The sequence below is a fragment of the Nannospalax galili genome, unplaced genomic scaffold, assembly GCF_000622305.1.
Source record: "Nannospalax galili isolate Female #2095 unplaced genomic scaffold, S.galili_v1.0 scaffold151, whole genome shotgun sequence".
Taxonomy (NCBI): Eukaryota; Metazoa; Chordata; class Mammalia; order Rodentia; family Spalacidae; genus Nannospalax; species Nannospalax galili.
Window position 1 is genome coordinate 3778032 of NW_008332087.1, and position 12509 is coordinate 3790540.

The following is a 12509-nucleotide window of genomic DNA, read 5'->3' on the forward strand; positions in this document are numbered from 1 at the left end:
TTGATTGACGCTTGACATTATCTCAGTTTCAACAGACCCAAGACAGAGCACCTCAGATTTTTCTTCCCTATGGATAATTTTTTTCTATGCATGTTAGAAAACAAAATGTGTCTCACTGAACTTGCACGCAAGGTTTTTTCAAGAACAAGTTATGAGAACCAAGGCAAGGTGTTAGTTGCTATTGGAATTCTGTGAAATGGGACATCTTCAGTTTTTCTACTCAGGGTCCTTGTCAAATACAAGTAGCTTCTTAGGAGAAACTGACCAGATGAGCTAGACTCTGTCTTCTTCTGTGAGAGTAAAATCAGACGGGTCCATGAAAAAATTAAAGTCAATGTCTGGGGGCTATAATTTTTAATAATTTTAAACTAGCTACAAAATGTCAATCACTTCACAAACCAACAGAGGAGACAGGAGGAATTTAATATACATGCTATATTGATATTTCTCTCACAGTTTATCTATAGTTCATTCATTTATATTATTTTTAAAGATTTCTTTATCAGCTACTAAACATCTCAGCAGTTTGGTGTGCATAGCTCTAGATTAAGCAACAAAGAATTGTATTGATAACAAACCACAGGGAAATGGTGATCAACAAGAGTCAGACTTAGAAAATTTACATCTCCACATCGTTCACAGCAAGAGTTTATCTTTAAAACATAGCTTTCAAAAGCAGCAAACAAACCTTATTTTACACCCATTTCACATAGTTTCAGCCAAACATATATTTTGCTGGAAATGATTGAATAGTGAGTGTGTCAAATCCATCTTTTAAAATTTATTTTTAAAAAGGATGATTATGACAAATAAATCTATATGTTGACAGAAATAAAGTGACACTACTGCAGGTTTCGCTGGTATAACTTAATCTTGACAGTGTCCCAATACTGAGCATGCGTGGTTGCTGTTATTGTTGCTGTTGCGTGTGTGTTTTCTCGTCAGTATGCTACTGTCATGGAAAGTTTTCCTTTAAGTAGGAACCTAAAAATCTATTTAGTTCTCATGCATAAATGCATAAATCACATCACTTTTAGTGCATTGCCTGTTATGTTATTTCACATTGTCTAATCATGAAATCATAAAGACAGATAAAAGCCGTGAGGAACCAAAGACAGCACATTTGGAGAGATTCAGAGCCTGACACCCAAAGAAAGGACTGGGGTGCTAGCTCTGTGGAATGTCACAGTTTTACGAGAACAATACTGTGTATTGGAAGAATCAACAGCACATAGAGCATTCCTAAATTGTTGTCATTCAGCAAACGCCACTGAGAAAAGGGAAAATGAAACCCAAGACATCTTAGGTTGGAAGTTAGAGCCACAAATGACCACTATGTACAACCTTTGGAAAGAAAGAGCCAGAGAGAACAAAAGACATACAATATTATTGGGAAGCTGACAGACAACACTGGACACCTGTACGATGGTGGTGTGTGTGTGTGTGTGTGTGTGTGTGTGTGTGCAAGACCTACTAGGTAATACCATGAGAAAAGCATGAAGGAGCTCTCTTGACCAGCAACATTCAGAGGAGAGCACAGGAGAGCACATTTAACCACTTCCTAGCATCTTTGTTGCACGTTGGTTGGCCTCATCAATTCTGGTTTTGTTGGAATCAGCCTAGAAAGGAGGACAGAAAAAGATTTTACATCATCCCTTAAGGCCTCATTCATCCTTCTGAGTTCATGCTGGTGAACCACCTTAAACCTTCCCACTTAGGGCTATCACCCTTTATTTTGCATTCCTTGAATCAGTGCTATGGCTCTCATTGGATATGGTCACAGAGGCTTAACTTGGGTTTCCAACTGTTTCTCTCACTGGAGAGCATTTTTCTGAGGACAGGGCTATATTATTTATCTTCCTATCCTGAATGACTTCTATGAAAGCATTCATATCTGGTGGTCTGAACCCATTTAGCAGTGCCAGTTTGTGCCAATTGTATCTCGTCTCGGCTTTCTTGTCTATAACCTGGGCATGATAAGGACAAGTGCTAATGAACATGAGTATTGAGTGTTCCATGTATTCAACCTCGCTCACACCATCCACTACATGCATATGATTATTTGCTACTTTTTTCAAGTAAAGAAGCCAGGCAGATAGAATGCAGACAACTTGTCTCATAACCCACACTATTAGTCACTCTACTGCTTAGGTTTGCTCTGAAAGATTGAGCGTGTGTGTGTGTGTGTGTGTGTGTGTGTGTGTGTGTGTGTAAAATCAGCCTTAAAAATGTTCAGTAAAGATTAAGCACTCAATGTGTATATCTTAACAATTACTGTTACTGAGTCAACATATGGCATGTTTCAGAATGTTCACTGGCCTTTAAGCCTCATTTTCTTTTTAGTTTTTAATCAGGTAAATGGATTCAGTATTCCTTTGCTGTCCTCTTTGATGGGGGCAGCACAACAGAGGATGCATGTAGTCATTAAAGACGACAGCGTTTAAGTTCACCTTCTGAAGGCTCACTCCCATAAGCCTGCTGACCAGTTTGTTTTTAACAAAGATACATTTACCATAGTCTTGTACCCTGCTCACTGGAGCCTCTTCATTGACCCTGTCACTGCTTGGGTTACACCATGCATGAAACCCAGGGATGTTACCAACTTAAACCTTTAAACCCAGGAAATTAACTGTTTCCATCACCATAGAAAACAGTAAGTCAGCAAGTGGAAGGGAAGACAGTAATTGTTCAGCCCATTGTGTTGTCCCGTCATGAGTAGTCAGTCACCTGTAACTCCACAGCCTGGGCAGAGGAGCAAGCCACCAAGTAGTCCAAGGAAGCAGAATTGGTTTTCCAGTTATCCATTATCATTTAGTGATCACAGGCTGTATACTTACTTCCCTACTTTTCAGTCTCTGTTGCATTGGGTCTTCTTTATTCAATTTGAATTTGTGAATTCCACTGATGCTGGAATTATCCATATTCAAATAGACATTTGAAAAGCTGAACATATTTCTAGGTTATTCATGACTGAATTATCTGGCCATGGTGGTTTGCCATCTGTTTGTTTAATCAAGAGTTGACTTCAAATGAGTATTTACATCCTAACAGACAGGATTGCTTTGCCTTTATTATCCTGAACTGTAGATTCACAGTTTTAACCCCAGGATCCTCGTTTGGAAATATATAATCCCTTCAATTTTACTTGGTTTCTAAATCTGTCCTCTGTAGCAACAAATTGTATCAGAAATAATGGTACTTTGGTGCAGTGGAGAATTACTAGCTCAGAGCAATTTGAAATGGTCCTATAAGTTGAGTTATGCTGACTGTATTTCTAGACTGAATTCGGAAAAGCTGAAGTGAGGAAATAATTCATTTTAAAATAAATGCCATTTTTGAAAGAAAATGTAGAATGTCTTCCACAGGAATGAACTGCAGAGCCTTCCCATGGCTGCCCAGGGGACATCTGAGGTAGAGCATGATGCTGCCAAGGGGCTGCCTTCAAGGCACGTGGGAAGCACTAGAATGCCTTTGTTTAGTGGGCACCTGTGATTCCTCTTAAGTTCTTTCTGAAGCATATTGAAACTCTAGTCCCTACAATACATGATCTAAAAGGTATATTTTTTCATATTGTATAAAAGAAATAGTACTTTTTAGGGAAAAAATCCCAAGAAAAGCCCCTTTCGGGTATCTCCCTAGCACTTGGCGAACATCTCTGTGTTCATCCTACTTGTTTGTTTGGGAACCTTATTCATGGAGGCTTACCCAGACTAGTTTTCACATTTGTATTTGGAGAATCCTAAGCTTGTTGACATATCCAACATATGCTAAATGATTTTCCTTTGTGAGAAGGCCACAGTGTCCACCAGGAGGCCCAGAAGTGGTTAGAAGTAGCCATTTAGTCCATCCTTCTGAGTACTCTGGGAAACTCTTCAATTTCACACCCTGGTGTTTAGGTCCAAGTCAGACATCTGGAACTTGATGCTTCTACCCCAACACACCAGCTACACCAACACATTCAGATTCCAGGATTGAACTGTTCCCCCATCTTTCAGTTCCCTGAGCTGGTGAACAGCAAAACCCCATTAGAACCCACAGCTCTGTTCTCAAACTCTGTGTTCTCCACTGGTAGAACCTGGGGACCGCTCAGTGTTTCTCATCATGTACTCGACATCTGCCACTGACAGCCTTACCTTAAAATCTCAACATCATCGATCTTTCCTTAGCAGCAGATCATAGAAAGCTTTTAATAGAAACTTACTTACAATTTCCAGTTTTCTGAAAGAATTGTATGCTTTTAACTTTGGAGGATTGTGTATATTAAACACCCATAAGCAAAAATCACAAAGTTTTTAAAAAATTAACAAATCCATTTCTTAACCGCCTCCACCTCATTGTTTTGAACTTCTCAGACTTCACCATTAATCCAAGTGATGAGAAAAAATCATGAATAATAAAGTGGGGTGGAGGTCATTGCTGAGGTCAGGAGGGAAGCTGGGAGAACCATTACAAGACTCTTCTTGCTCCTTCTGTGGTTTTAATTTTGATTAAATTCTACACATGCAGAAGACTTTTAAACACTGTTACCGTGAACCAATGCTTCCAAGAGAAGGCGAGAATCTATTAACAACTATGCAGCGTGTATCATGACCGGCTAGCCTTAAATGGGCTCAGTGTAAATCATGTCCAGATTGTGATGTTGGAAAAAAGGAGGAGTTGCTACTTAAAATGTTGATCAGACTGAACTAATTACTCAAAAGCAATTAGACCCCCTGCTTCAGTGCCTCGGGAGTCAAGGATTGATGTAAACTGGAGAATCCCCTTTCATCCTATCCACTTGCCTGGCTTTTGAGTAAATTGCATCCATGTGTATGCATTTGTCTGTGTAGTACACAGCCGAGGTTAAGAGGTTCTCCCTACAGACGAGAACCTGGATTGCAAAGGGAGCTCAATCTGGATACCACTTGCTTTTTCTGGAGCAGTTTTTCTTGCTTCAAATTCCACTAACTCAGTAAGAATTTGACCCCACTATGACTAAACTTTCCTTTCTGGAACCCTAATTGCCTTTATCTGCTTGCTTCTGAATAAATTTGGTCCATTAATAGAAATTGACTACTTCCGGTTTTCTCAAATAGCCTTCCCATTGTAAATCAGCTCAGAAGTTATTTCTTAGTTCATTTTTCTTTGGGACACTAATGGTTTAGGTCAGGCTGTATTGATTCCAGTACCTTTTGAACCTTTGAATATGATTCTAAAATCCACTGGTTCAAAGACTTTAAAAGCTTCAGTATATTAAAAGCTTCTTAGCCATGAGAAGCATGTGTAACTTGCAGAAGTAGTAAAGCACAAGCATTTTGCCAGCCAGCTCTGGCATTTGTGGGGCTCGAAATACTGCATGTTTTGAGATATGAGCTACCCAGAACACGTACAGCACAGTAGTGTCTATTCTTCCTTCAACATATCAGAAGCTGCTTGGGCACCAAGAAACCACTAGTTACTTTTGTGATCTTTTGTGTTACTTAAGTGATCTAAAAAATTATTCTACCATGCTCACGGAAATGAAAAAAATATTATAAAGAAATTCAACATCTCAGATTAAGGTGTTCAGTAATTCACAGAGAATAAACAAACAGCACAAGACTAGCCAGACAGAAATTATACATATGTAATCACTGCCAAACCCAAAATATATCAATTTCTCCCTTTTAGTATTTGGACATTTTAAAAGATTATAATCAAAATTGAGCATCCTACTGTTGGGGAGGAGGGAATACAAGGAAAGAGAAACTGTCAGGCTTGTGTGGTGCAGACTAGCAGAATTGTAATGACCTAAATAGCTTTATAAAAACTCTTTTGTGTTTCTTCTGCTCTTTCCTACTTGCACGGCTTTGTTCCCTTTCCTCTCTCTTAAGTCCTGTTGGCACTGACATCTTAGAGACAAGTCTGATATCCTGACTTGAACTCAGTTCCTGTTTTGAGATTTGGGGCTATGAACTGTTGGCTTGGAAATGCTACCCGGGCCTTTTCTCACTCTCATCAAAGCACTGGCATATAAAAACAAGGCTCATGCTCACTTTCTTGTTAAAATTGTTACTCTTTCTTCCATTCTCTGATTCTAGTCTGCCACTGTCACTTCTTGACAAACTCTTGACCAACCTTCAAGACTCAAGTCAAATGCAACTTTTTTTTTTCTTACTGGCAGTACTGGGACCTGAACCCACGGCCTCACCCACACTGGGCAGGAACTCTGCCACTGAGCTATGCCCATCAAAGGCAATATTTTCTTAGCTTTTCCCATTCCTCCCCTTTGAAATCTTTCTTCCCAAAAGTCTATCAAGCATGTATCTGTGACTCTCTTAGTGGATTATATTTTCATAGCTGTAAATTCATCTGGTGACTCATTCCTTTCTGGAGCTGTGACTTTCTCAGCAGTGCTAGCATGGAAGAGTTTTGGAGAAATATCTACTAGATTCAGTTCTGTGTTCTTGAGCTAGAGTACAGTATAGCTCAGTGGTAGAGTATTTCTCTACCACTACTCCAGGTCTGTGATCCATCCCCAGCACCAGTAATAAATAAAACTCCAAACTACATTCTAATCTTCATTTCAGTTGTGTTGCTGAATTCTATGTTTCTGTCTTAGAAAATGAAGGACAAAATATCCAGCAACTAGTGTGTATGAATCCAATATCATGTGTCCTGCTGGTGATTTTTAGAAGCAGTAACCAGGAGCAACCAGCTGTCAGCCTTGGACTCACCTTCTCCATGATCCTGTCGATCTGGCGATTCTGTGTATCGATCTCATTGCCCATGTCCAGGGCCATGTGACGGAGGTTTCCAATGATGCCGCTCACCTGCTCCAGGTTTTCATCCATTTCATTTTCTCGGGCATCATTTGTTACCCTGGGAACCAAACAACAATTTTTAGAAAGCAGAAAGTAGAGAAAGTGAGGCTAGTAAGGGCCAGAACGTTCAGAAAGTCTGCAGACGCCTCCGGATCTGCCTTATCGTTACCCTCCTTCAACACAGGAACATGCCTTAACTTTTGTGTGTTAGAAAGTCATTTTAAAATTTGTGTTTTGAGTTTGAGGTACAGTTTTTAGTAGTTTGCCTAGCATGACTGAGACGCTGGGTTAGGTGTCAGCAATCCGGAATAAACAAACGGGCAAACAGCAAATACCTGAAAGCTTATAATGTCCAAACTGTACTTTGAACCTCTGAATTCTCCCTCCAAGTTCTGCCTATGATGTCAATGCTAGCCTAGAGGTTGTGATTCACCCTCCTCAGCTCCCCAGGGTTAGCATCGTAGATGTGTACCACCACACCTGCTTTGAATTTGTAATTCTAAAGAAGTTATACTAAATAGATTAATTTGTCTACTTTAATGACTTTTACAGGCACACCAACTCCTCCTTATATATGTTTATCTCATTTTTTGTTATTTGATTTTGAATATATGTGTGCATGTTCAAGGGCATGCTGCTGTGTGCATACTATGGAATGCCTGTGGAGGTCAAAGGACAATCTCAGATGTAAATCCTTGCTTTGTTTGAGGCAGGGCCTCTTGTTCACCACTGTGGGTGCCAGGCTAGCTGGCCTTGGAGCTTCTGGGAGTCCTTTTGTCTCTACCTTCCATCTCACCATAAGCGCACTAGGATTATAGATGCACACTTCCGCATCCAGCCTTTATATGGGCTCTGGAGTCTGAACTCAGATCCTTATACTTACATGACTAGTGTTTTACCCACTGAGCCATCTCCCAGCCCCCTCATTTTTATTTTTCTAAAGATAAAATCATTTAGTTGGAAGGATTCCAGGTCAGAGAAAAGACGTAGAGCTAGGAAGACTATGAGTTTTTGTTTGTGTGTTTTTCTGAACCCTGAATCTCCAAGACTCAAATTGAGAATGAAAGAAGAAATTCTTTCTGCTCAGTTAGCAAATCTCCTTGCTCACCCCTTTCCTTGGGCTCCACAAGAGGCGACAGCACAGGTAAGTAGTTTGCCTCTTAATCCTGCTGCTCCCAAGAAATTCAAAGGGAGCTACTGTGTCAGGATGGGTGTTATTTACTCACATGTTAACGCTATAGGTTTTTAGTGTTATTATAGATAGGTGATTTCAGAGTAAAAAATTGTGGTGATTATGGTTTTGGTTTGAATAGGCTGGGAGTGGAGTGGGGTGGAAGGCACTGGGTCACCAAGCTCCGTACCACTTTTCCAAAGTCCAACCTGAAGGTCAAGAAGGTATGTTATTGCAAATGGCAGGACTTCATTGTAACTTTTCAAAATACAGTGGCCTATTATATTTTGGTTTTGTTTGAAACATCATCTCCCTATATGCCCAAATTTGCTTTGAACACTGAATCCTTCTGTCTCAGTCTCTCTCCTAAGTGCTGGGTTTAGAGTCCTTGCCACTATGCCTGGCTCCATTATGATACATACATACATATATATATATGATTATGATACATATATATGTATATAAAGCAGCCCAAGTCAGAGAAAATTCAGAAATTAAGGGAGAGCTTCCTATCTTTTTCATGTAGGGAAGAAGTTTATTTGAATGATAATCAACAATAATAATGCAGTTCTAACTCAATGGTTCCCAAACCTAATGCATAGTAGAATCACCTGAGCTTTACAAACTATAACTTTTTATGTCCCTTGTTAAGAGACTTGGATTCAGCTGCTGTGGTCTGAAGTATAGGCACTGATCCCCCCACCCTTCCTCTGCCCTCCCTCTCCTCTTTTTCTTTCTTATCTTTGAGAATCACTGATCTAGTTTCCCTGGGAGCAGACAGAAGGAACAGAATCACCATCAGTGAGAGTCTAGGTACACATTTAGAACGGACACCTCGTGGATCACTTTTAAATCACAAGAGTACTGGTTGCCAACAACAGCTATAATAACTTGGGGATAGTCATTTAAACATCTCTTCTCGCCTATGCTGAGTCCTAGTATGGTAGTCTATATATCATATCTGAATATGTCTTGGTTGATGTGCTTCATGCCTTGCTTTACAGTCAAGTGGTTCTTGTTCACTGAAAGGGATGGAAGTGTGGAATGGATTTCTCAGGGCGTTCCAAAGATAGAAAGGACCTAAATTTTTTTCTTTTCGTAGAAAATACTTGGTTGTTAATCGACTGGGGGGGGGGTTCCTTGGAACTGAAGCTGAGCTGTACAACTTGAAGTATTTAAAGTAGATATTTAAATTGGTTTTTGCTACTAGATCTCAAAAGAAGCAATGAGTGTACATTCCATTTTTCTCTATTTTCACCCAGATCCATTCTTTGAACTTCTCTGCTTCGGGCCCCAAGAGGCTGACCTCTGTGGCTGTATTACCAACTTCTTACACTCTGACTTCCACTGGACTTTGACTAGTGGTCCGAGGGGAACTGGAGCACAAGAGGAACCAGGGTTTGGGGTACTTGTTTCTCTTTGCCATTCCAGCCAACGCTGGCTATGTCTGTCTTTCCCTGGTGCACCCCCTGCCATAGTCACAGTCACTGGGTTGTGATAACAGTTCCCTCTTCTGCCTCTAGACGACTAAGTGGTGGTGACTTCGTCACTCATGTCAGCAAATGTCCCTCTGTAAGTAGTCTCTTTAGTAAGCCCATCTCGTAATGAGATGCCGGTTGACGGCCACTCTGATTTTAAATGTGGTCATGTGATTTGCTTTGTTTACAGAAACACCATACAAGCCACAGTTTGGAAAATCATTGTACATTGGCCCTTGCCCCTTGATACATTGCTATCACCATGGAGAAACCCAGGCTCCTCTATTGCAAGGCCACTTGAAGGTAGACAGAGCTCCTCCACTGACAGCCCAGCCCATGACCAGAAAAATGAGTGAGGCCATGGTGGATCCAGTCCTAGTTATATGTAGCCCCATGAGTGAGCCCAGGAAAGCTGGGTGGAAGAAACTCCCAGCCAACATATAGATTTACCATTCATAAAACAGTGCGATGTTGGTTATCCAGCAACAGAACCCTGTGAAACTCACCTGCGGATGAAGCCACCACTGATGGCCATCTGCTCCCGTTCATCCACCACACGAGCAGGCTGGCTGGCCACTACTCCATCCTGATTATTGCCCCAGGCTTTTTTGTAAGCATCACTTGATTTAAGCCTATACAAAAAAGAGGATGAGTGCCAAGGCACGGGTGGGGCAGCTCACAGTAACTGTCACTTCTAGCGAAGAATCGAACCAAGCGAATGAGTTTCAAGTTGAGGCATTAGAGAATACCGATATATCATAATCTGAACCCAAATAGTTGGCCACCACCATGCCTCAGCTACTCAGCATTTCATTTCCAACTGAGCCAATTGCAATGGTCAAGACTGTGATCTTTGATTTGTTTTGTTGTTTAATTGGTTTCAAGATACGGATGAAGACAGCTGGAGAACATACAGTTCTATTTCTGTGACATGGTATATTTTGAGACGCAAAACACAGAAGAAACATACTGGCAGACAGACACAAAACAAGACTGCCAAGTAGAGTGTGTACATCACACCATGGCAACACAGGTCATGAAGAAATACATATTTGACCACGTTTTTACACATCATCATGCAAAGATCTCTGCTTAATATATTTCCCCCAACACGTGTGCAAAACTACATTTCCAATGCTTCATGAAAGACATAAAGGATTGGTGGTTGGCCAAGAGTGATAGCTAATCTTTGGGTTGCCTCTACAGTGATTTGAAATTGATAATATATCGGTACTTCCAAACAGTCACCATACATCCAAGATTGATGTACAAACCTTTGTCCACAGAGACAAAAAGTAAAAGAAGCATAGTGAAATGAATGCAGGAAAATAGAAGAGAGAACAAGCCATCTAGCACCAGAAAGGAACACCCCTCTGTGTCTTCTTCATGCACCAGCTACAGGCATGAGTAGAAAGTGAAGCATTCTCATTTAAGCCAAACTACTCCAGAAGTTGACCATTCTCGAGAAAGGCACTAGCAGGACAGTAATAGCCTTCATGAGGATTTGAAACGCAGTTCAGTAGCTTCTTGGATCGAAGGGCAGGGCAGATTGTATACAAACTCCTACTTCAAACTATCCTGGGTTATGACTGGGGAGAATGGTTTGGAACTGGTGTGATCTCCATGGGCTGTATTTCACTGAGCTGCCTTGGAGAAAAACTTAAAATCCAGGCATACCTGTTGTGCCCAATAGAAACATGTGCAGCATATTTTGGTGGGTGTGTTGTAATTTAAGGCAATCAAAGATGTTTCTAGGTTCTTTGCATAGTAGAAACCACATAGTTTTGAGTCCAAAAACAAGATACACCCTTCGGTCCCATTTCACATTTTTTGTTATAAAACACCAGTATTTAACTCTGTTTCCCCCATCTTTCTTTCACTAAAGGACCAAAACCATCTACTGAATTGATTTTAATCTTTGCAGATTGGGGACCAAGTAACCATGGTGACAAACTGGAAAACTGCACCAATGGAATTCCAGCAACTCCCACAATTTAGAGAATTGCCCTTTGAGAAGTCACAACTTACTGTCCCAAAGGGTCGTGGGAACCCTCAACGGGACAAGGTCCCCAAACAAATTATCATAGTTTCAAGTTTGCCTTTTCTTCCCCTCCACCTCCCCATTTCCTCCCTCCTTGGGTTAAAAGAAGCATATGGACTTTGTGATGCTTTCTGCTATGTAAAATGTCTGGTATACCATCTTTGGCAAAGTCAAAGAAAGAGGAAATATGCGTTTCCAAAAGAAGGCAAACCACTGCACCCACAACGCTGCACAGACTCACATCACGGCCGTACATCTATCATAGTCCTTCGAAACATGCCGAGACAGGGCGAAGCCCCCAGAGAGTCCAGGGCACCACCAGCCACTGCGTTGTGACACATGGTTTTTAAAGCGTTGTTTACACACATTAGGGGACACTTCACTCAAGCTTTGAAGCTCAGTTAGGGTCTCTTACACATTAAGGAATTAGTGACCACATATATATGGGATTAGTAGGGTTCATGTTTCTTCAGAACCTGAGGATCCACCCCAGGGGGCCCTACCTCCACCTTTTTTTCACACACAGTTGATGAAGGGGGCAATGTATCTATTGGAATTCACCCCAGACATGGGGCAAGTCAGCACTGAAAAGGGCATACAGTTAAATCTTGACTAACTGGAATGCTTGGCCATGAGTCATTTTGGAGAATTTTAGGACTTGACTAATGAACAGTGGCTACAGAAGAAAATTTTGTTTAAGGTTAATTGGTGAATATCTATTTCCTTAAACCAATTTTCTGCTGAAGAGTCTTTGGGTATGGGCGCAAATGTCTTCCCATGGTTATGGCTTATAGTGATATGCCTGATAACCCTTCTTTTACTATCAACTCTTACTTTCTTTTCATCATATATAGACAGTAGAATGGACACTGAGATCATGCAAATGAACTGGACGTTCTGGGAGAAAAACCATTCCAAGTCTGTCTGTGACTGCCTCTCTCTGCCTGCTCTTTTTTTTTTTTTTTTTTTTTTTTTTTTTTTTTAAAAAGGGTCTCCCTGCAGCCCCAGCTGTCCTGGAACTCACTATGTAGACCAGA

General features: G+C 40.9%; 1 protein-coding gene across 4 annotated transcripts in view; it reads right to left on the reverse strand.

Annotated features, from left to right (window-relative positions):
- Nucleotides 1–337: 337 nt before the first annotated feature.
- The window catches only part of Snap25 (synaptosome associated protein 25), an 80868-nt gene continuing 68696 nt past the window's right edge, over nt 338–12509 (reverse strand). For all 4 annotated transcript variants that reach the window (XM_008827189.2, XM_008827192.3, XM_008827190.2 and 1 more), the window contains 3 exons: nt 9938–10063; nt 6696–6840; nt 338–1619 (listed from right to left, as the gene is read on the reverse strand). In XM_008827189.2, the coding sequence (XP_008825411.1) occupies nt 1551–1619; nt 6696–6840; nt 9938–10063 (340 nt within the window). In that variant the 3' untranslated portion in view covers nt 338–1550. The remainder of the gene's footprint in view (nt 1620–6695; nt 6841–9937; nt 10064–12509) is intronic.